This window comes from Eretmochelys imbricata, chromosome 1 (genome assembly GCF_965152235.1).
Source record: "Eretmochelys imbricata isolate rEreImb1 chromosome 1, rEreImb1.hap1, whole genome shotgun sequence".
Classification (NCBI taxonomy): domain Eukaryota; kingdom Metazoa; phylum Chordata; order Testudines; family Cheloniidae; genus Eretmochelys; species Eretmochelys imbricata.
In genome coordinates, this window is record NC_135572.1 from 24,402,394 (window position 1) to 24,426,937 (window position 24,544).

The following is a 24,544-nucleotide window of genomic DNA, read 5'->3' on the forward strand; positions in this document are numbered from 1 at the left end:
TGGATTTTTGTCTGTTTTTAGCTTGATATAAACAGTAGCATGAATGTATAGCTCAGTGATCAGAGTCCAGGTGGAAGGACGGAAAGTTTTAAAACAAATTGGAAATTTGGAACGTAAAGTCACACACTTTGCTCTTCTGGTGATCTTTCTGTAAATATGAATTCTTTTTAAAATCTCTTCAGGTGCTTTAAAATCTTTTTAAAAGCAGAATTCTTCTTTTTTAAGAACTTGCTAAAACAGTGATCTGCTATCTTGTAGAAGGCTATAATCTGATGTAAATTACTTTTATTTAAAATGTTTTGTAAATACATGTTTAGAATATTACATCTCTAGATTTTGTAAGTTTAATAATTTACTTTTGCATATTATTTCTTATATTGTTCTTCAGATAAAATTTCAGTGTTTGAGTATTTTTTTTTGCTATGTGTTAAAGAACTATAAATGCAAGCGTTCTGATAATGAATTTTGTTTTTCTCTATAAAATTAGTTCTTTTTGTGCAGGTAATAATTGATTGATTGATTAAATGAAGTAACTGGACATGCTGGCTACCTTTCTTAGTTAATTATTGTTGCAATAGTAACATATCCTGTGGAAGAATTACAACAAAAATCTAATAGGTAGATTCCGTTTTGTGGCATGTCACAATATTTTTTCCATGCTTAGGTTAATATTCCTGGAAATAAGTATAGTGCTGCTATAATTTAAAATTTTCTGGGAAATAGCGCAAATGAATTAAAAGTATATAGTAGTGCTTAAGTGAATTTTTAGTTGAAACTTGAATAAAACTTTATCATCTAATCATTTCTTGACCCCAGGAAACAAGTATAGTATTATCATGTTTCATTGTGATAAGTCATTGTGTGCATTTTTGCCAGTGTAGACGTTGTCAAACCACATCCTAATAGGGAGATCTTGTGGATAATCTTCCCTCCCATTCACAATAACATAATATATCAGTATATGGAAAAATAATTTAATGAAAGTCTTTAATGTATTTTAGCTGTCTTCAGTGTGGTGTAGCAGCAAGTAATGAGGAGAGAGGCAGCATTGTGTGACCAGGCAATTTTCTGAAGACCACTTGTGGTCCATTAACCACGGTTTGGGAACTGTTGTCTCAATAAAATTTATAGTGATGTGGGAAGCCAAACCAAAGACTTTGAAGGTGTGGACAGAGACAAATGATGTGTTGTTGTTTTTAGCAATGAATATGCAATGCAGAGAGAACAAATTGTTTTCATCTTTAAAGCATTTCCCACCCAGGGATCTCATGGGTGAGGTAAGTATTATCTATTTTACAGATGAGAAAACTGAGACACAGAGAAGTTGTGATTTGATCAAGTATGTGACATAGCTGGATATAGAAATAGAACCCAAGTCTACCCTTTCGATGTAGCAGAGTAAAGGAAACTACCTACCTGGGAAGTCTGAGCACTTAATCATTGAGACAATATTTTGGATAGGTGTGGAGAGGGTAGGTGGTATCCTATAGCTTTCCCTGCCCCTACGCATAAATCACTATGTTAAAAATAGTCTTTTGCAAGTCTCATAAGGCAGATGGTAGAGTTTAGTTTTTTCAGAGCAGCTTTTTGCATGTTTTCTCAATGAACATAGGTGTAAAATCATCAGAGGAATTGATCAAGATTCAGTTGTTGGAAATCCTTTGATGCACAATAATGTTTTATATAGTCATTTTAATAAAAACTGTATCTCAAAACAGTTTGGAAATAAGAGATACAAAGTTTAAAAAACCCTAAAAACCAGAGCAGGACAAATTATAAGACTTGGTCTAAAGAAGAGGTGTTTTCAGATCAGATTTGAAAATGGAGAGTTGAGGCAGACAGAAGACAGTTTTAGAGGGCGGGTTCTGCAGAAGAGATGACTTACACCAACAGTAAGATTGTATGGAGGGTGAAAGAGGAAGCCTATGATAAGTGAGGTTTTGTGTTGAAGGTCCCGGACTAGTACTTTGGAGATCTAGGTTTAATACTTTTCTGTTTTAATTCACCATCTTGAAATGGAGAGAGAACTTTACAATATGCCTGTAAAGTGGGAACAGTTATTTAATAGATGTAAGGTTTGATTCAGTATTACGATCATGAGTCTCTAAATATGTCAGATGACCAGTGGAAGGAGAGAGAGCATTACAGAGAGACAATCTGTGAAGTGTTTTGGAGAAGATTCATACACTGATTTTTAAACTGGATGTTGAAATAAAAATACTTTTGTACTTATGCATTATAGGTTCCATCTTGATGCTCTTTGCATATACTAGTTAATGGAGCCTCACAATGTTCTTGTGAAATAAGGTACCTACAGTTCTATTTTGCAGGTGATGAATCTGAAGCCTATGCACCAGTGCCATTCACTTTTTTCTGATTAAATTCTTCGTCTCAGCTGATTTGGATCTAATTGTTTTCTACTTTGTGAAATTGGCCCTTTTAAAGCACCATGTATGTATGTATGTACGTATATATATACGTATGTGTATATATGTCTAATAAAGACGTCTAAACAGATAAAGTGATCACAGAAATAAAAAATTAATGGTAGTTTAGGTACAAGTGATCATGACTTTATCAAATTTATAACGTGCAAGGAAAATAAAGTCTAAACCAGTTTTTATATATATATATATATATATAAAAACATACACACATACACACGTATATACATATATACGGACATACAAACATGGTGCTTTAAATGGGCAATTTCACAAAGGAGAAAACAATTAGATCCAAATCAGCTGAGATAAAGAATTTAATAAGAAAAAAGTGAATGCAAATTGGGAATAATTTAAGAATACTGTATTAGATGCCCCAAAAGCCACAATAGAGGAGGAAGCTCGTGCTGGTTTAAAAAACAGACCTGGTTTAGAGGGGAAGTGAAGGCAACTATAAAATACATATATAAATGGAAGAATGGGAAAGTTTATAGTAATGAATATAAATCAGAGGCTAGAAATTGTAGAAAATTCATAAGGGAATCATAGGACTGCAGGGGACCTTGAAAAGTCATCTAGTCCAGTCCTCTGCACTCATGGCAGGACTAAATAATATCTTAGACCATCCCTGACAGATGTTTGACTAACCTACTCTTAAAAGTCTCCAATGATGGAGATTTCACAGCCTCCCTTTGTAATTTATTCCAGTGCTTTACCACTCTGACAGGAAATTTTTCCTAATGTTGAACCTAAACCACCCTTGCTGTAATGATAGCCCCTTTGGTTCTTGTCCTATCCACAGAGGCTAAGGAGAACAATTTTTTCCCTCCTCCTTGTAGCAACCTCTTATTTACTTGAAAACTGTTATCGTGTCCCCTCTGTCTTCTCTTCTCCAGACTAAATAAACCCAATCTTCCCTCATAGGTCATGTTTTCTAGACCTTTAATAATTTTTGCTGCTCGTCTCCTGAAATTAGCGCCCAGAACTGGACACACTACTCCAGTTGAGGTCTAATCAGCAGGGAGTAGAGCGAAAGAATTACTTTTCGTGTCTTGCTTACAACACTCCTTCTAATACATCCCAAAATTGTGGTGGTATTTTTTGTTTTTTTGGTTTTTTTTGTATTTTTGTTGTTTTTTGCAACAGTGTTACACTATTGACTCCTCTTTAGCTTGTGATCCACTATGACCCATAGATCCCTTTCTGCAGTACTCCATCCTAGGCAGTCATTTCCCATTTTGTGTGCGCGCAACTGATTGTTCTTTCCTAAGTGGAGTACTTTGCATTTGTCCCTATTGAATTTCATCCTATTTACTTCAGACCATTTCTCCAGTTTGTCCCGATTTATTTTGAATTTTACTCCTATTCTCCAAAGCACTTGCAACCCCTTGCAGCGTGTTATCAGTCACAAATTTTGTAAGTGTAGTCTCTATGCCATTATCTAAAACATTGATGAAGAACTTGACCTAGAACCAATTCCTGCATAACCCCAGTCGATATGCCCTTCCAGGTTGACTGTGAACCACTGATGATAACTCTCTGAACAGTTTTCCAACCAGTTATGCACTCACCTTTTAATAGTTCCATTGTATTGCCCTAGTTTGGTTATGAGAAGGCTATGTGAGACAGTATCAAAGACCTTACTAAACTCAAGATATAACACATCTACCACTTTCCCCCCATCCGCAAGGCTTGTTACCCTATCAAAGAAAGCTATTAGGTTGATCTGACATGATTTGTTCTTGACAAATCTATGCTGACTGTTAATTTTCACCTTACTATCACCTTACTAGGTTAGGGATGGGCAAATTATGGCCTGTGGGCCAGATGCGGCCTGCCAGCCGTTTTAATCTAGCCCTTGAGCTCCCACTGTGGAGTGGGGTCTGGTGCTTGCCCCGCTCTGGCCGGGGAGCAGGGTTGGGGGCCGCTCCATGCGGCTCTCGGAAGCAGCAGTATGTCCCCCCTCCAGCTCCTATGTATAGGGGCAGCCAGGGGGCTCTGCACGCTGCTCCCGCCCCAAGCGCCGCCTCTGCAGCTCCCATTGGCTGGGAACTGTGGCCAATAAGAGGTGCAGAGGCGGCACCTGCAGATGGGGCAGCGCGCAGCAGAGTCGCCTGGCTGCGCCTCTGTGTAGGAGTAGGAGTGGGGGGACATGCTGCTGCTTCCGGGAGCCGCTTAAGGAAAGTGCTGCCCGGAGCCTGCACCCAACCCTCTGCCCTGATCCACGTCCCACTCTCCAAACCCCTCTGCCCCAACCCGGAGCACCCTTCTACACCCGAAACCCCTCATCCCCAGCCCCGCCCCAAAGTCCGCACCTTACTAGCTAGAGCCCTCATCCCCCTCCCACTCCCCAACCCCATTTTTGTAAGCATTTATGGCACAATTTCTATACCCAGATGTGGCCTGACCCACCCCTGCTCTAGGTGTTTGCAGATTGATTGCTTAATTATTTGCAGTATTATCTTTCCGGCTACTGAAGTTAAGCTGACTGGTCTGTAATTCCCTAGGTTTTCCTTGTTTCCCTTTTTATAGATGGCACTATATTTGCCCTTTTCCAGTCTGCTGGAATCTCTCCTTTCTTCCATGACTTTTCGAAGATAATCACCAATGGCTCAGATATCTCCTCAGTCAGCTCCTTGAGTATTCTAGGATGTATTTCATCAGGCTCTGGTGACTTGAAGACATCTGACTTGTCTAGGTCAGTCTGGCAAAATAATGGAGCAGCTGACACAAGACTAGATTAATAAAGAATTAAAGAAGGATAATGTAATTATTACAAGTTTGGTTGGTAAAGGTAATAGTATTGACATATTACACTTAGAGTTCTCTAAGGTGTTTCACTTGGTATTGTATAACATTTTGATTAAAACTAGTGACCTAAAGTTAGCCTGGCACACACAACTGGCAAACTGAGAGGTCTCAAAATGTAATTGTAAATGAGGACTCATCATTGAGTAGGTTTGTTTGTAGTGGGGCCCTGCAGAGATTGATTCTTGGCCCTACACTGTTCACATTTTTATCAATCATCTGGAAGAAAATGTAAAAGTTTTACCGATAATTGCAGATGACGGAAAAGTTGCAGGAGTAGTAAATAGTGAAGAGGACAGGTCACTGATTTAGAGCCATCTGGATCACTTGATAAACTGGGCACAAGCAAACTGTTTTAACATGATTAAATGTAAAATGATATATCTAGGAACAAAGAATATAGGCCATACTTACAGAATGGAAGACTGTATCCCTAGGAAAGTGACTTTGAAAAAGATTTGGGGATGGTGGTTGATAATCAGTGGAACATGAGCTCCCCGTGTGATGCTATGCCAAAAAGAGCTAATGCAATCCTTGGATGCATGAACAGGAGAATCTCAAGTAGGGGTAGAGAGGTTATATTACCTTTGTATTTGGCACTGGTGCAACTACTGCTGCAATACTGTGTCCAGTTGTGATGCTCTCAATTCAAGAAAGATGTTGATAAATTGGAGAGGGTTCAGAGAAGAGCCACAAGAATGACTAAAGGGTTAGAAAATATGCCTTATAGTGATAGACTCGAGGAGCTCAATCTCTTTAGTTTGTTAAAGAGAACGGTGACTTGATTACAGTCTGAGTATCTACATGCGGAACAAATATTCAATAATGGGTTCTTCAGTCTAGCAGAACAGATATAACATGATCAATGGCTGGAATTTGAAGCTACGCAAATTCAGACTGGAAATAAGGCATACATTTTTAATGGTGACAGTAATTAATTTTTTGAGTTTACCAAGGATTGTGGTTTATTCTCCATGACTGACAATTTTTAAATCAAATCAGATTGGATTGGTAAAAAAAATCCTCTAGGAATTATTTTGGGGAAGTTCTGTGGTCTGTGTTACACAGACAACAGACTAGATGATCACAACAGCACTTTCTGGTCTTGGAATATATGAATCTATGAAGACAGAGAGAGGCTAAGTGGCTTGTCCATTTTTTTCTGTCCAGTCAATGGAAGAGTTTCTTCTGGCTCCCAGTCCAGGACCTTAACTACAAGATTGGTGCCAGTAGTTTGTTTTGAGTATGGGAGTCCTATTTGTTGTTGATGTTGGATAGACAACTGTCATTTCGCAAAGATAATTTTACAAATGTGGATATAAATGGTTTCAGATACAGAATTGTTTAAAGGGCATTAAAAACCTGTTCTACGAGATAGAAAACCTTGTTTACTCAGGTGCTGCATACCATGAAGTTAACCTTGTTTTCTTTGAGCCTGTTTTATTTGTATATTGTTGAGTGAAGAAAGAGGAACTTCTAAAATCAGCATAAAATGGGTTCTTTTATTCATAGATTCATAGATATTAAGGTCAGAAGGGACCATTATCATCATCTAGTCTGACCTCCTGCACAATGAAGGCCACAGAATCTCACCGACCCACTCCTGTGATAAACCTTTCACCTATGTCTGAGCTATTGAAGTCCTCAAATCATAGTTTAAAGACTTCAAGGAGCACAGAATCCTCCAGCAAGTGACATGTGCCGCATGCTACAGAGGAAGGCGAAAAACCTCCAGGGCCTCTTCCAAACTGCCCTGGAGGAAAATTCCTTCCAGACCCCAAATATGGCGATCAGCTGAACCCTGAGCATATGGGCAAGATTCACCAGCCAGATACCCAGGAAAGAATTCTCTGTAGTAACTCAGATCCCACCCTATCTAATATCCCATTGGGCCTATTTACCACGAATATTTAAAGATCAATTAATTGCCAAAATCATGTTATTCAATCATACATTCTCCTCCATAAACTTATCGAGTTTAATCCGCTCGAACCCCCTTCTAAACACAACCAGACTTTCCACTTGCATCTCCAGTCCTCTGATCTTTTCCTCCATCAGCTCTATTAGACGACATTTCATGCAGACAAAACTCTTACCAGGTAGCCCCTCCAGGATCATATACATACCGCAGCTTCCACATCCAGTCATCTTCATTGTGTCTTCCACTACATGGGTCACTCCCACTGCTGTCTCTGTATCTGTCATAGCCTTCTCACCTATATCCTGTTAATTTGGGAAACACAAACCACACCAAAACACCACCACCCACAGCAAAAGCAAACCCCAAACAAGTACCACAATACAAACTCCCACTGAAACTCCTCTGTTTACAACTCTGTTTGCTGGCTCCTCTGCTGCTGTAGCTGTCTGTGCTGCTGCCTGACTGGCTGGCTACCTGTATAGGACCCCTAGTCAGGGAAGCCCCGCCCCCTAATCAGGGCTCAGCTTCTCTCCCAGCACAAAGTCGCTACAAGCCTCTGCACATACAAATAATACAAATACAAGACCAAATACAAATACCTTCTCCAACAGAACTCCCACTGAAACTCCCCTGTTTACAGCTCTGTTTGCTGGCTCCTGTGCTGCTCTAGCTGTCTGTTGTCTTGTCTTAAATACAAAATGACACCAGGATAATGTTCCAAAAGCATTTATTTTGTCATTTGGGGCCTAGCAGAGGGAACAGCAGAATACAAGTTTGTATAGTTTATTCTCTTACAAAATATTATGTGGCTCAGTTTGCAATTGTGCAACTTCTGGGTTCCTCCTCATTTGCTCTGACAGGCAGGATAATGACCGATTGCCAGCTAGGATTTTTCTGCTGTCTAGTGCTGCTTCTTCTGCCTTTTCCATTTGATTTGTGCCTTAGGGTAACATTTAGGGCAATCCTATGTAACAGTGTGTCAAGGTTCCTTCCCCACCCTGAACTCTAGGGTACAGATGTGGGGACCTGCATGAAAACCTCCTAAGCTTACTTTTACCAGCTTAGGTTAAAACTTCCCCAAGGTACAAACTATTTTACCCTTTGCCCTTGGACTTCCGCTGCCACCACCAAACGTTTATCTGGGTTTATTTATTAGGAAAGCATTGTTTGGAAACGTCTTTCCCCCAAAAATCCTCCCAACACTTGCACCCCACTTCCTGGGGAAGGCTTGGTAAAAATCCTCACCAATTTGCATAGGTGAACACAGACCCAAACCCTTGGATCTTAAGAACAATGAAAAAGCATTCAGTTTCTGAAAAGAAGGATTTTAATAGAAGTAAAAAAGAATCACCTCTGTAAAGCAGGATGGTAAATACCTTACAGGGTAATTAGATTCAAAACATAGAGAATCCCTCTAGGCAAAACCTTAAGTTACAAAAAGACACACAGACAGGAATATCCATTCTATTCAGCACAGCTTAATTTCTCAGCCATTTAAAGAAATCATAATCTAATACATATCTAGCTAGATTAAGTACTAAATTCTAAGACTCCATTCCTGTTCTGTCCCCGGCAAAAGCGTCACACAGACAGACACAGACCCTTTGTTTTTCTCCCTCCTCCCAGCTTTTGAAAGTATCTTATCTCCTCACTGGTCATTTTGGTCAGGTGCCAGCGAGGTTATCCTAGCTTCTTAACCCTTTACAGGTGAAAGGATTTTTCCTCTGGCCAGGAGGGATTTTAAAGGTGTTTACCCTTCCCTTTATATTTATGACACAGTGCCTGGCTGCCATGTGTGTCTCAACACAGTGAAGGCTAAAAGCAGGAGGTGGGAACACCTCAACTGTTCCTCTTACAGTACTGTTTTCCAGTGGATGCCTTCAGCATTTTCAGTTCTGTCACAGAGGAACCTTCCACACCTCAGTGGAATGAGACAACTCTGAAGCAATTTCTGTAGCTGTAACAAAACTAGTCATTTAAATTGTCCAAAGGGGAGAGAAGCTTATCTTCTGTGGCAGAGATATTCCCCAAAGTAGTAGTGGTGTAAGTTGCGGTTTGTAGCATGGTCTTTGATGCTATGAAAGATAAATCCAGTCTCTCAAGCGAAAGCAAAATAGACAAAAGCTTTCCCCCAGGTATCTTCAGGCTCTGAAAAGAAGGTGCTTCAATATCTTAAGGAGTAAGGGGTCCACTTCTTTTCCCTTAGCCAGTGAAGTGCTTGAGTACATCAGTGAGTTCTTGGCTATTTAATCTTAATGGGAGGGATTCCACATGTTATCAAAAACATTTTTTGAGTGTTCCCAGGGATTTACTCATGGGTTTCTTCCACTTTTTCCTGGTACTTATTTGACCTGAATGCTGTGTAGTTGATGATCGTACAGAGAACAGCAGGGGTGAAAGTAACCTAAAGGACTTACTCGTACTCCGGGGTCCTGAGTAGGGGGCAGGACCTCAACTGGAAGACGCAGGGCCTTTAGAGCCCCGGGCCCTTTAAATTGAGATTTTTGACCAGAGTGCCCCTCCAAAAACAGACCCTAGCAGCTCTGGTCAGCACTGCTGACTGGGCCATTAAAAGTCCGGTCGGCGGAGCAGTGGGGCTAAGGCAGGTTCCTGGAAGCAGTGGCATGTTCCCCCTCCAGCTCCTACGTGTAGCGGCAGCCAGGGGGCTCTGCACACTTCCCCCACCCCAAGTGCCCGCTTTGCAGCTCTCATTGGCTGGGAACTGCAGCCTGAGCTGGAGAAAGCTTAGTGCAAATTTAGCTGCCAGAATCTAAGAAGGCTCTACTGTGCATGTACACTGATTTTTTTTCTTTCAGCCACTGAGATTCTAATGCTATCTTTAGATTCCAACAGAAGGAGCATTATGGAAAACAGAAAATAGTGCAAGACTTGTGATAAAATCACAAGAGTTGGCAACACTGATAAAAACTAGGATTCGCCAAGGCATAGGTTCCAGACTAATTTTGGTGTGGGAATACACAGGAACATATGAACAGTGGAGTTAGTGAAAATTGCATAACCCTATAGCTGCCCTTTCACAGTGCAAATGTGCTCTTGTGACTGGAAAGCTAATGGGTGGCTCCTTGAAAGGAAAGTTCTGTTCTTGCTCCCACAGTGATCTCTAACGCAAAGTGTCATAGGACTAGCTCACATGTACAAGGCTGCAGATATGGGTAACAGCCCCCAGACCCAAGCTTCTGTCCTCTGCTGCAGTGGAACTCAACCAAAGTGCATGAGTATATATGTTCAAGCTTATGGACCTACCATCGTAGGTCCCTGTCTCAAATGGCTTATAACCACCTGCAGCATGGAGAACGGTGAGCTACAAAGCAAGAGCAAACACGCTTAAAATTCAAGTGGAAAAAAAGTTTTAGAAGTTCAAAACACCAAAAACAGGCAGAAAGTAGCAGGAGAGAAAATGGTAGCAACTATACCAGGGCCTGGTCTGAGGAGACATTGCTGGGATGTGTGTGGTCCTTAACCAGAAAAGGTTGGGAACCACTGAATTAGGCCAAGAAATCAGTTGTAGATTTTGTTAAAACTTTATTCTGTCATTGAGTAAGCAATAAGAATTAGAAACAATTGTCACTGAACTGCTTTGAAGCAATGTTTTTGAGCACAGTGTTATTGGCATGGTTTCTGTGGAGATACTTCTTGTTTTTTCTGCCATGGATAATGCTTGAAAACTACATAAGTAAACCAAAGCTATCTTCTAGAGACTCTAGGAAAGCTTTCTGTTGTTACGTTGTGATATTAAACTGTAATTTGTTTCAGCATGAGGGGTGATTAATATTGATATGTGTCTTATTCACTAATCTGTTTATTTCTGTTTATAGGAGAGGTCTGCTTACAATTTACATGGCCAATTTGGTAAGTAATCCTTTCTTCTAAGAATAAAATTATATGTGGTATTGTAAGTGCATATTATAAATTAATTTTAATAATTTAAGTTAATTGTCTTTTTAAACCTTGAAATTTTTTTATTTTCAAAAACTCAAATTATCTTAATGCCAAAAGTTTGACAATTACTTTTTAAAAGCAAATAATTTCAGAGTAAAGATTGAAACATAATTCATTATATGGTGCTTAGATTCTCTTCTACCTCAGTGCTAAGACAGTGGCTCATTCTATTTACCATATCAACAGCAATTTAATTGTAAAGACATGTAAAGAACTTTGTGTTTGATTTTGTGGATTAGAGTCTAGTCCCTCAAATTCCCTTGCATTTAAATTGTATTTTTAGTTAATTGATTTATATTATATGCTATGACTGAATACACACATTTTACCATGTGGTAATCTCAATATAAAATTGCTGTATAATCCATATTCTCTGTAAAATTCCATTAAACTCAATGATATGTGTGTTCAGTTTATTTCAATAGTGCATTGCAAAGTAAATGTTATAGTAATTTTACTTTAAATGTCTCATGATCATACTGCTCAGAATGATGTGGATATTCCACAAACAATATTCAACCTTGTTTTTTCTTTTTTTGTGTGATTTTTTTAAACTGATTTTTATGAAGAAAAATAACAAAAAGTGTTAAAAAGATAATGATTTACAGCTTGTATATGTTCCTGAATACTGTACGCTTGCAGGATCTCCAATAAAATTAGTTTTACAACTTGTCAAAAGTGTACAAATACAAGACAAAGCTATGTAGACATAACATGTGGTGGTGGTGACTTACAGTAATAAAATAGGTTTCAGAGTAGCAGCCATGTTAGTATGTATCCGCAAAAAGAACAGGAGTACTAGTGGCACCTTAGAGACTAACAAATTTATTAGAGCATAGGCTTTCGTGGGCTACAGCCCACTTCATCGGATGCATAGAATGGAACATATAGTAAGATATATACACATACATATACATACACACGTACAGATAAGTTGGAAGTTACCATACAATTGGCCTCTCACTTTGTATGGTAACTTCTAACTTATCTGTATGTGTGTGTGTGTGTGTGTATGTATAATATATATACATATATATATATCTTAGTAAGATAGATATATCTTATGTTTGTGTATATCTATATCTTACTTACACACACACACACACAGATACAGATAGTTGGAAGTTACCATATGTGTGTATATATCTATATCTATCTAATCTATCTATCTATCTCTTACTAAGATAGATTATATATACACATACAGATAAATTGGAAGTTACCATACAAGCTGTGAGAGGCTAATTAGTTAAGATGAGCTACTATCAGCAGGAGAAAAAAACTTTTGTAGTGATAATCAAGATGGCCCATTTAGACAGTTGACAAGAAGGTGTGAGGAAACTTAATCTGATTATCACTACAAAAGATTTTTTCTCCTGCTGATGGTAATTCATCTTAACTAATTAGCCTCTCTGTTTGTATGGTAACTTCCAACTTATCTGTATGTATGTATGTGTACGTATATATATCTATATATAGATATATATCTTACTATATGTTCCATTCTATGCATCCGATGAAGTGGGCTGTAGCCCACGAAAGCTTATGCTCTAATAAATTTGTTAGTCTCTAAGGTGCCAGTAATATAACAGGAGAAGACATTCATGAATAGGAATTAAAAAGCAAGGAGAGAGGCCTGGGAGGTGTTATTAGGTGAAATAAACATCTGACATTCTTCAAGCAGTCTGAATGTTGTTTTTTTCCCATCCAAATGTATCTGGAAATGGGGGCATATATCTTTGAATTCATATAATTGATCTCAGCAGCAGTAAGTTATTCTTTCTTTGGATGCTCATTCAGACAGGTCTGAAAACCACTGTTTTCTTACATCTTTGTAAAATCACTTGGTGATCATTGCATCCCTCAAGAACCAAAGTCTCTGTGGTGGAGTTAAACCCGGCCTAGCAGGTAAATATCCTAAAATATAATTTTCAGCATGGGCCTGGCTGCTGAAGTGAAGCACCATTTTCACGCTTGTGTCCACCTCTTTCCAAAGCTGCCTAACTGTTGGACAGGCCCATAGCACAGCTTTATTTTATTACAGCACCAACAAACATCAGAAGATGCACTTTTATCTTGTGCAACATCTGTAGCATCCAGTCCACTTTTAAATAAAATCTTTTGTTTTATCAAGCATAGTCTATGATCCAAAGAGGCGTCTTACACATAACATAGTATGATCTGCCATTGAGATGCTTTTAAGGGTGGTGGTAAATCCTCTTGTAATGCTTTAACAAAGAACTTGACTAGTGGAGTTCCTCTTCATTCGTAAATCATACATGTAGAGCCTGGGCCTGAAGAGTTCATGAAATATTTCTAAAGTTCCTAAGTAGTTCTGGGGCCTCTGGCAGTTCTATGTGTCCATGCCAAGTTGATGTAGTAGTAAATGTCTTCATTGTAAGTGCTGCCACTCAGCTGAGGGTGGCAGTTCATAGTAGTGCTTTGGCATTAGAAAAGGGACAAAGCACTCACTATTGATTAATTGGGAAGCCTGTATGATGCCCCTACTCTGCCATTCCTTCCAAATGATAGGTTTGTTCCTAATTTGCAAATCTGGGTTGCCCCGTATAGGCAATTGTTCACAAAACTAAGGATGTAACTGGTATCTGGTAGCTAGGATAGCCCAGATTTTCATGCAGCAATGACTGTGTCCCTGAAGACCTGGTTATCCGAGACCACATTGTTGGTCGTGATGTGAGAAGTTGCTAGAATACAGCAGTTGGATCCAGAAACTAAACATAGGTTTTATACACCACAATATTTGGATTTGGACCAATCTCCAGCCCAGTCTTTCAAAATCCTTTTCTGTGTCTAACCCTAGAATGACTGGGGTTCATCATATTTGACAAAATGTTGATATGGCAATGAAAGCTTATCAGAGCCATAATGGCCTCTGACAAACCCAAATTCTTTTGGGTGTATGGTAGAGCCCATAATTTCTCTAGTTTCCTCACCAAAACTTTTGCCAGTATGCCAATATTTTGACATCACTGTTAACAGGTGAAATTGGCCTATAACTGGAACAAAGTGTGGCATCTATTCCTCTTTCACTAAGGCTATGCTGGTTAAAAAACTGACTTGTTTTAAAGGGGAAGTGAAGGCAGCTGTAATTAGTGTGTATGTGTGCATAAGAAAAGGGAAGCTGATAGAAATGGATATTAATCAGAATATAGGAAATGTAGAAAATTGATAAGAAAGCAAAGGGACACAAGGAGTAATCTATGGCCAGCAGAGTTAAGCACAACAAAAAGGAGTTATTTAAATGTGTTAGGAACTAAATGAATCCTGATGATGGTATTGGTCCATTATCAGATTGAAATGGTAGAATTATGAATAATAATGCAGAAAAGGCAGAAGTGGTCAATAAATATTTCTGTTCCATATTTGGGGAAAAAATAGATGATGCAGTCTCAGCATATGGTAATAACACTTTCCATTCCGCTAGTATCTCTGGAGGATGATAAAAAGAAGCTACTAAAGTTGGACATTTTAAAACCAGCTGGTCCAGATAATTTGCATCCTAGAGTTTTAAAAGCACTAGCTGAGGAGCTAAATTTTGGAGCATGGGGAAAGTTCCAGAGGACTGGAAGGAAGCTAACGTTGTGCCAGTTTTTAAAAAGGATAAAAGGGATGACCTGGGTAATTATAGGCCTATCAACCTACATCAGTCCCTGACAAAAAAAAATGAAGTGGCTGATATGGGACTCAACTAATAAAGAATTAAATGAGTGTATTGTAATTAATGCAAATCATCCTGGGTTTATTGAAAATATATCCTGTATATTTGGTATATTTTGTATGAGTTTATAAATTTGGATGATAAAGGTAATGTTGCTGACATAATGTACTTATAGTTCTTTAAGGTGTTTGACTTGGTACAAATGACATTTTGATTAAAAAACTAAAACAATATAAAATTAACATGGAACACATTAAATGGATTAAATGTTGGCTAATTGATAGATCTCAAATTGTGATTGTAAATAGGGAATCATGAAGAGGGTGTGTTTCAGTGCGATCCCACCAGGATTGTTTTTTGGCCCTATGCTATTTAATATTTTTATCCATGACTTGGAAGAGAACAATAAATCATCTCTAAAGATTGCAGATGACACAAAAATTGGGGAAGTGGTAAATAATGAAAAGGACAGGTCACTGATTCAGAGCAATCTAGATCACTTGGTAAACTGAGCGGAAGCAAACAGTGTGCGTTTTAATATGACTAAATATAAAAGTATGCATCTAGGAACAAAGAATGTATGCCCAACTTACGTTATGGGGAACTTTTATCCTGGGAAGCAGTGACTTTGAACATTTTTTGGGGGGTGGTGGAGAATAATCTGCTGAACATTACTTACTGTAACTGAAGGTTCTTCGAGATATATCGTCCCTATCTGTATTCCACTATCCATCCTCCTTCCCCTCTGCTTCAGACTTGACCGCACTGCAGTAAGAGGAGGAACTGGAGTGCGGTCGACCCGCACTGCCCCTTGTACCCTTGGTCAGGAGCAGGAGAAGACGTATTGCACATGTGCAGATCAATGGATATAGCTTGGAAAAATCTTCCAGATTCAGGTGCATGGTATGTATGCACATCCACGTGTGAAATAAAGATAGGGGCCACACATCTTGAAGAAGCTCCAGTTACAGAAATAACCTCCGCTTTTGTGTGATATGTGATCCACTAGGAACTTTCCCATCCTACATTAAAGAAAATAGAATAGGTTGCATGCCTAGTTTCCTTTGGAATTTGAACAGTGGACACTAACATTTTTTTTAAACTGGGATTTTTAATAGAATTGTCACAGACTCTTTAACTACATAAGCTAACAGAGCTTTGGCTTCCTAATAAAAGTAATCTAGTCTTGCAAGATTTAACATTTTTCTTCCCTAATTCAAGTAGAATCAACTTGCTCAAGCATCTTGCAGTGGAAGTGTAGATTATAAGATTGGTAATACTTAATAGGAGATGTTATCCATTTGGAAAGGACTTTTCAGGACAGGAGTTCAAAAGGCTTGTTTAAAAAAAAATAGGAATAACCTAACGATTTTTTGAATTACTAGGCAAACGTTCCTTTAAAAAAAATGTAGCATTTGGTCTGCGTCACATTAGTTTTTAAGCTCTATACCACAAAGATGTCTGAGAAGGATACAATAGAGAAGTTAAGTAGTGCAACAACATTTAATGGAGACTGTTTGGAACCATGAACCTTCTCTAGGATGTGATGGTTTGGTGTTAAGAATTCTAATCACAAATCTGGATGTACTTTGAACAACAGTAAAATCAGAATAACAGGGCCCCTGCTTCATCAAGTCTGTTTAACTGTTATATATATGTGTGTGTGTATAGTGTGTGTGTGTATATGTATATATAATATGATTAATGTTCTCTTGGTTGTGTTGCTTTGCTATAATACAAACAGTTTTATATGCTTGGTGAGATTTACTGATAGTAAATTTAGATCTTCATTAGTTTATAGTCTTAATACACTTATATTTAGGATTGAGAGAATATCCTATTCTGGAGACTTGTAAAGTTTAATATTTAATGACAACACTTAGCTTTGAGAACTGAAACATGATTTATCTTAAGTGAATTACTAAGCAGTGCAATTGTTTAGCAGAAGTAAAATGGGAAATTATATATTGAGCTTTCTTGCACTTTGGTCAGAAGCAATATAAAAAAATGAATAAAGACTAATTCCATATTTTATTAATTCATTACATCTTTCTTATGTGATTAATAAAATGGGAACAATAATATTAATTATTTCTCATAGGACTGTTAGGTTTATCCTAGGCAGATGTTTTATGGACAGAGTATTTATATAAATGGTGCTTCAGACCTTGCTAAAATCAGTATTTTGGTCTGAGCTGTCATTTTTGTTTTACTTTATAGAGGTTTTTGTACATTGCTACATACATAAATTTGTCCAGTTTTAGAAATGAGAGATGGGTAGTGCTAAATTTTCTAGATGTTATAACAATTACTTTGCCTACTGCTGCAGTGAGTTTGTGTTTTGAATTCTGAGACCATTTCTATCATTGATAGCCAGGTGCAACTGATCATAATCCCATTGGCAGAACTGGGCTGTCTGTGTTCAGAGAACAAACCTAATCTACAATATGGGTGTAGTAATATTTATCTACCTCACGGGGGTGATTAATGTGATGTTTAACAATTAGGGTAGCGAAATTCAGCAAATTGTTAAGGCCAATGAAAGAGATTGGAACAGAACTCCTGCTTCCTAGCCTTATGCTCACTATAGTAAGAAGAGACACATTTAGTAAGCCTGGTGTTTGCTAGAAATATTTGGTCAAGGGGCCTGGCAAGTTAGGAGTAGTTCAGTGGTGAGGTAAACTAACTAGCTGCACTTTTTTATACTAACATAGAATGCCAGCTTGATAAATAAGTTATTTCAGGGGAGAAAAAATTGACTATTTAAAGGTGCTTTCTCAGTTTTACTTCAGCAGTTACCAGTCTAGCTTAACAGACAAGGTCATGAGCTCTGTTTTCTGACGTGTTACATCGGGAACTATATTTTTCTTACTGGGTTTTTAGAAGTAACTAAGAATTAGAAATAAACAAAGGACAAGATTATGTAGAATTTTATTTTTGATAATCAGAATCTAAAATCAATCAACAACCTCACTGGAAATCAGTGCAAAGATTTTACAAGTAAAGTAATATGGTTAGATCTAAAGTTGCTGAGAATGTGGGAGTCAGAATCTTGAACCAGTTGCAATATATGAATCAACATTTCTGTAATACCAAGGAAGAGAGTGTTACAGTGGTTGGTCCTGGAGGCCACCCAGACACATACAAGTCTTTCCAGTTCTATTTTGGATTGCACATGTTGAAGTCAAGACATTTCTAAGATGGTAAATGAAGTATTGCAATTGATCCTCTAAGGATAATTTGGGATCAAAGGGACCCCCAAGATTCCAACAAGAGGTGGAAAATGAAACATAATCACCAAAGTTGTTTTTGGCTGAAAAGGTAGAAAATATTAATAGATAAGGGAGGCCAATTAATAAGACACATGGCTGTTAGATTTCAAAAAGTTATGTCATAATGTATTGTGAACTAGGAAAACATTCAGCATTAGTAGAAATTGCTGTTAAGTAGAAGACCGCATATCTTCAAATTAATTTTAGGTGGTGAGAAGGAAAAACATACTTAGAACTTGTAGAAGGAATGTTCTATATTAAAGACAAAGGGATAGAATGTCAAGATCAGTAAAAGACCAATCCTGCTTAGGACCAACTTGATATATTGGCTATTGGGGAAATATACACTTTCTATAAAACACACAGCTATTCTTAACATTGGAAAGCTAACCAAAAGAAGTGGGTTAGCTAGCACCCATTGCTCAACCAGTGTAACTATAAAAAGTGCATAAATTAAACAACGTTGACTTTGTCTCTCTTTTCCCCTTTATCCCTTATACCACCTCTGTGTATCTTATCTGAAATTTAGTCTGTAAACTCCTTGAGTTGTGAACCTATAATTGTTTGTATTTTTTAAGTATCATGTGCACTTATTATATGGTGCTGTACTCCTAATAAACTTCTAATTTTTAAAGTGCTCTACAAAGATTAAATCTCACAAGATGCCTTTGATGTAGACAAGTTTTTCCCAATTTTAGAGGCGGGGAAGCTGAGAAACAGATTTGTAAGGGACACAGATCTGAGTGTCTGGATCTGAGTCAGTTGCAGAGCCATTATTAGCTCTCAAGATTCCTGGGTTTGTCAGACAACTAGATTATGCCTTCAGTCTTATTTTTAAACAGGCTCAGAAGTGTATGAACATAGGAGAGCATCAGACTCTAAACCTAAGGACTCCATGGTATTGTGTAAACGTTTCCCCCTTCAGTCATTGCTTACCCTTTATCATTTACCTAGTTTCAAAAACATATGCCTTAAAGAGTAAGACCCATTCTCTACCCTAGAGAACGTAGACAAAGAAAGCAATAATTAATACATTTATTTTTGAAGCATTCTCTTTGCAGCTGTCCCATTAGCCCCGCCCACCAAGATGTTTAGGGTCAAGTTCTGACACCTTTATTTGCATGGGGAAGAAACTTAACTGAGTTACAATGTTTTTATTATGGGACAGATTCTGACACTCTTCTTTTTGTAATTTCTTAAACAACATTAAAACACTATTTAAAACACCCTCATTAAAATTAAATAAAAGAAAATTGAGGGATTATGATGTAGAAACATGAGGGTGAAAAGACACCAGGAAAAAAGACTGTAGGCTGTTTTGGGCAGGGTTGATTCAGTGGTTAGGGCACTCACCTAGGGCTTTGGAGACCAGGGTTCAATTTCGTGCTCTGCCATAGACTTCCTGTGTGACCTTGGACATATCACTTAGCCTCTCTGTGCCTCAGTTCCACATCAGTAAAATGGGGGATAATAATTCTTCCCTACGTCAGGGTGTGTTGTGAGGATAAATATATGAAAGATTGTGAAGTTCCTTGAGATCTACTGATGAAATGTGCTATATGAGCTAGGTATTCGTATATTCTGATCGTACTACATGTAGTACAATGGGATCTTGAGATGGTGGGGCTTTAGGCATGACCACGGTATAAATGTTAACGAATAAAGATCAATATGGGGCAAACGATTGTCATTCAAAAAAACTACCATGTTGAGCAGAGGTGGACTGAGGTGGATTTCGCTAGGGCAGTGGGTTTCACAGTATTTCCTCCTGACCTTACTTACAGTGGTTAGTTCCAAAGATCAAAGGGCAACAATAAATATTTAAGAGCTGATTCTTAGACGTACTGCACTCCCTTTGTGCTGCCCAGGCAGCGCGAAGGGAGCAGAAACCTCTACAAGTCCTTGCTCAGACTTCCTCCAGCATGGGGGGAATAGAGGATGCTGTGCTGTCTCCTGTGCCTCCCTCCCTGCAATCCTTCATTCAGGGGGACAGTTTGGAGTGTTCTGCTGGGAGGCTGTTGTCAACTGGCACAAGTTAGAGCAGCCCCCAAGCTATCCTCTTTTTTTCCTTTTCATGGGTTGCCCTTGATGGTTGGGTGGGAGTCTACCTCTCTAGTGTTCTACATAGTGCTGGACATCCCGCGTCTGACCCTGATTTTTTGAGTGATGGGATGGTTCTGCAGCCTCATGTCTCAACCCGCAGCCTAATAGGGCTGTGCATGTGCAGTGCTCGAAGCTCAGCCATATGAGATGTTTCCTTGAGTCTGCAAGGGAAAGGGGAGGTGTCTTGTCCCTAAGTCTGCTGTGGGTATGATTGCTCTGCAGAGATTGTAGGAATGGAGGGTGCAGTAAAACACCAGGGGAAAAGTCCAGTGGCAGAGACCTGGACACTGGAACCCCTGAAAGGACAGTGATCACTGCTGCACTAAGATCTCATTGCTGTCAGATGATCCACAGGGGTGCTCTGCATGGGCCCACGGGTCAGCATGCCTTGCAGGATTGGGACCCAGGCTTGTAATGCTCATTTTTCCTCATTTTGAGAGTCACTGCCCCTCATTTTGGAGTGTGGGGGTTGTCAGAGGGAAGCCATCCCTTGCTAGGCTCTCTCCTGGGCTTAGGCAGAGCCAGTCAAGCTCCTTCCTGTTTTTCTGGGGGCCTTGCACAGTCCTATAAGTCAGGCATTGGAGCAACCAGTGTTACTTTCCTTGCTTCTCTTTGATGCAACAAGAGGCCAACAGGGAGCTTCTGAGCAGGTGCAGCAGGGAGACAGAGTGAATTAGTCCAAACAGAAAGGCCTATTGATATAATTCAGTGACTATATTAAAATTAAGCCTGGTAAATGAGAAGTGTGTGACCAGAAAACAATGAACCAAAATTGGCATTTCAGAAATGAGGTGTAATTGGAGGACAAAATAATGAGGGGATGGGTTGTTCCACTTATCACTTCTTTTTAAAAGAAAAGACTTTTGGGGGAGGGAAGGAGGGAAATTAAGAAGCAGCTGCCTGCCAGCACCCATTGTCATGAGTTTTACATTCATGGGTGCCACCCTTTGTCTCCTGGGACCACAGGATCCACCATGACATTGGGTCTTTGCTGTCTTGGTCCTCAGAGATGTCCTGACCAGATGGGGCCAGAGAGATGGGACCAAATAACATCATCACCTCCGCTGGTTCTGGCTGAATTCAGATATGAGACTTAGTCATGTCATCGTCTCTGTGTTTTCTTTTTCTTCCCGACCTTATTTGTTCTTCTTTTTCTCTTCTGTCTAATAAATGTCTGGCTTAGCTAGCCCACACTGCTGGTGAGCCTGTGACCAAAAGTCATTCCCTAAACACCCTGACACTGGTACAAGTTTTGCCAGGTTTCAAAGTGTCTGGTAAGACCATGTGCTGTGCCTGTGCTTTTCTAGCAGCGAGGTTGCAAGTGAGATTCAACGCCAGAGACCTAAACTGCATTTTCTATCTTTGCTGTTCTTTTTTTGTTCCTTTTTATCTGTTTGTCTTATTTTGTTTTCTAGGATTTGGGATTGGACTTGAGCAAAAATAGCTCCAGTCCATTTCAGTTAACTTGTACTCTTTTCCCCTGAAAGGATAGCTATTATAATTTAAGTGACTATCAAATAAAGGGGGTATCCTTTGAAAAACAGCTAAAGGGAAAGGGAACAGTGAATTGTTAAAATGTAAGCTTTATTTAATACTTCAAGCACTTCAACGTCTTTTTCCTTCTTTTCTATATCTTCAATAAAAGGTTAAACAAAATGAATGATGTATTTGCCATGGTACTAAGCAGGTTGAGGTGTCTGTATACCAAACCCTGAACCTTGTTTAAAACTGTTTAATGTTGGACAGTTACAGGGTCATGTTAACACATTTGACACACATCTTCGGGCTCATATGTTTCATAATACAACAAACATCCAGTAGGAGATGTTCAGGAAAGAATTCTCAGTTGATACTGGGCTGAATTCAGCCCACCAATGAGCAGCTGTTTAACTTGTAACCATTCCCTTGAGACAGCCAGCTTCCTATGTCTATACTGCTCTTTTTACTCAAATCTACTTAAGCAACAGTTAAAGCTACTTCTAAAATATTTATCTTGTTAAAATGAAATACATAACACAGAAGAGATTCAGCACATACCTTCTAATAAATGTTCCACAGCTTTCTATATGCCATAAAAAACAAGGGACAGTGAGTGGTTACTGTTTAACATACTCTGAAAGTCCAAGCAAATGCATTGTTCTTTGATTGCATAAGTGGACTAAGTGTGTGTTCATTTGAAATTATGGCCATTTCAATCACTCAGTGAAAAAGAGGGACAGTCAGTTGCATTCCTAAGGCTTTGACACATGAAATATTTGGTCTACCTGTGTGCCAGACTCCTGAAGCCTAGATTAAAAATGAGTTCCTCAGGGTATACTGGAAAAGTAAGTTTTAATATAGTCACATACTTCTTTCCAGATGCTTAACATTTTCGAGTACTGTTGCCCCAGCACATCGAAATATTCGTAAATCTTCAGGTTTTCCAATACTTTACCAAAAATTGGGCTAATTTAAGATGCATGGTATACTTAAGTAGCAAAGATAAGCTGTATATTTGGTATCATGTTGTAAAAGCGTATGTTAATAAAAAGGCATACATCCTATGAAAGAGAGGGAGAATGAGAATATATGAATAAGGTGGGAGGCCTTTTTCTCTTGAATACACTGATTTGACATTTAGAAAACATGGCACCTGATCCTTTGCTTCTACTCTGGCAGTATTCCCACTGAAGTCCAGGAGTAAAGGCAATGCAAGGTCAAAACAACAGGAAAAAAAAGTGTATTTAGGTTTACTAATATATTTTAAAGTTTTCAGCAGTACCAAAGTCCCCCTGAGAAAATGGGTGGGTTTTTTCTTACATAACTAAATTTTGGCTATGTTTTTCTCACATTATTTATAATGGTAACATTTTACAGGTACTGTGAAGAAAAATAATTTCTCATTATTGTTAGCGCTCTGGCCATCATTTTCTTAAAGTGTTGTAATGTTTCCAAAATAATCTCCTATGGTTTAAATGAATTAGGAAACACTGCCATAGACAATTTCCGCTGTGTGATTATTTATGTAATGTTTTATCTGCGATGGAGCATAACTTCTCAAACTATCTGTCAACATGGATCCCACTCGTTGTGTGCATGCACCAGAGATTGTAATTTTTTATCCAGAAGTGTCTGCTGGGTTTGTACATGCACCCTGCATGCCTTTGTGCCCTTTCCTCCAAGCACAAAGGGTTGGGCAATTCCAACTACTACTCAGTTCCTTCTTACTGCTCATGGCAGCCAGGCAGAACATAGTTGTTAGAATATTTTCTGGCTACCCTGTGATGAGGAAGAACACCTCCTATTGAATATTACTCTTCTGCTTTCCGCTAGTGCTCTGACCTCAGGCTCTTGGGGGCCAAAGAGAGCTCACAGAGCAACCAGAGGGTCAGAGAGTGAGGTGCAGGTCTCCTCAGATCAGTGAGCTTCCCCTACTCACCATAGAAGAAAAGAGCACTGCTCAAAGCCTAGCACTCAAATTGATCTCCCTCTTGGGTACCATCTAAAAAAGAAATCTGAGTCATCATTCTCTGGACTTTTCTGCTGCTAAGATGGCACCGCAGACTTCCTTTGCCTTGGTACTGCTCCATACCAGTCAAAGTCGGTCACCAGTTTCCAGCTTTCTGGAGCACTGACCTTGGTACAGTCTACGTCTACCATTTTGATGTTGACTAGACACAAGAGAACTTCTTTGGCACTGCCTTTGATATCGCTCATTCTATACTGGTTCCTTTGCTACTGCTGTCTTCAGTGCCATCTCTCTCTGTGCTGGCTGGCTACCTTCTACAGCACTGAGAGATTCGACGGTTACTTCAGAGCCTGAATCTCCACGTCTGAATCTGAATGTCACTTTTGGTAGCAGCCTCAAAGCTCTATTCACCACTGGAACGCGGTACCAGGCATGAAGATCTTACATCCTGCTATGTCCTGTCATGTACATTAGCCCTCTAGTTTTTGGCTACCTCATTATAAGCAGCTACTGACACAGCTGCAAGATCCATGGCTTTTGGTGTTACAATACAGAGAACATCTTCACTGGTTGTGTTCAGTGTCATAAATGAAGTCCAGATGACAATAGAGGACTTATCTTTTTGAAGGACATGATTGATTTTGCTGAAAGACCAATGAAACATTAAATTCATTGAAGGACTCAAGATCAAGTCTTTGGTTTTTAAGTCTCTCTACCCCAAAACATAGGAGAAACGAATTGAAACCTCATTGACTTGAAGACACAGACCATCCTGTTCTTATTTCTATAATCAGTAACCTACAGAATCTTTCAGAAAGAGGCCATAACATCAAAAAGGAAGGGTTTTGCTTCTTCAATTGATGTCTCAGCCTGCATTAGCCAAAATCAGTACATTTTTTTTGCTGTAGT

General features: G+C 39.0%; 1 protein-coding gene across 4 annotated transcripts in view; it reads left to right on the forward strand.

The window, feature by feature from the left end:
- The window catches only part of TMEM135 (transmembrane protein 135), a 385,640-nt gene that overhangs the window by 82,497 nt on the left and 278,599 nt on the right, over positions 1 to 24,544 (forward strand). For all 4 annotated transcript variants that reach the window (XM_077808028.1, XM_077808027.1, XM_077808029.1 and 1 more), the window contains one exon: positions 11,010 to 11,043. In XM_077808028.1, coding sequence (XP_077664154.1) covers positions 11,010 to 11,043 — 34 coding nt within the window. The remainder of the gene's footprint in view (positions 1 to 11,009; positions 11,044 to 24,544) is intronic.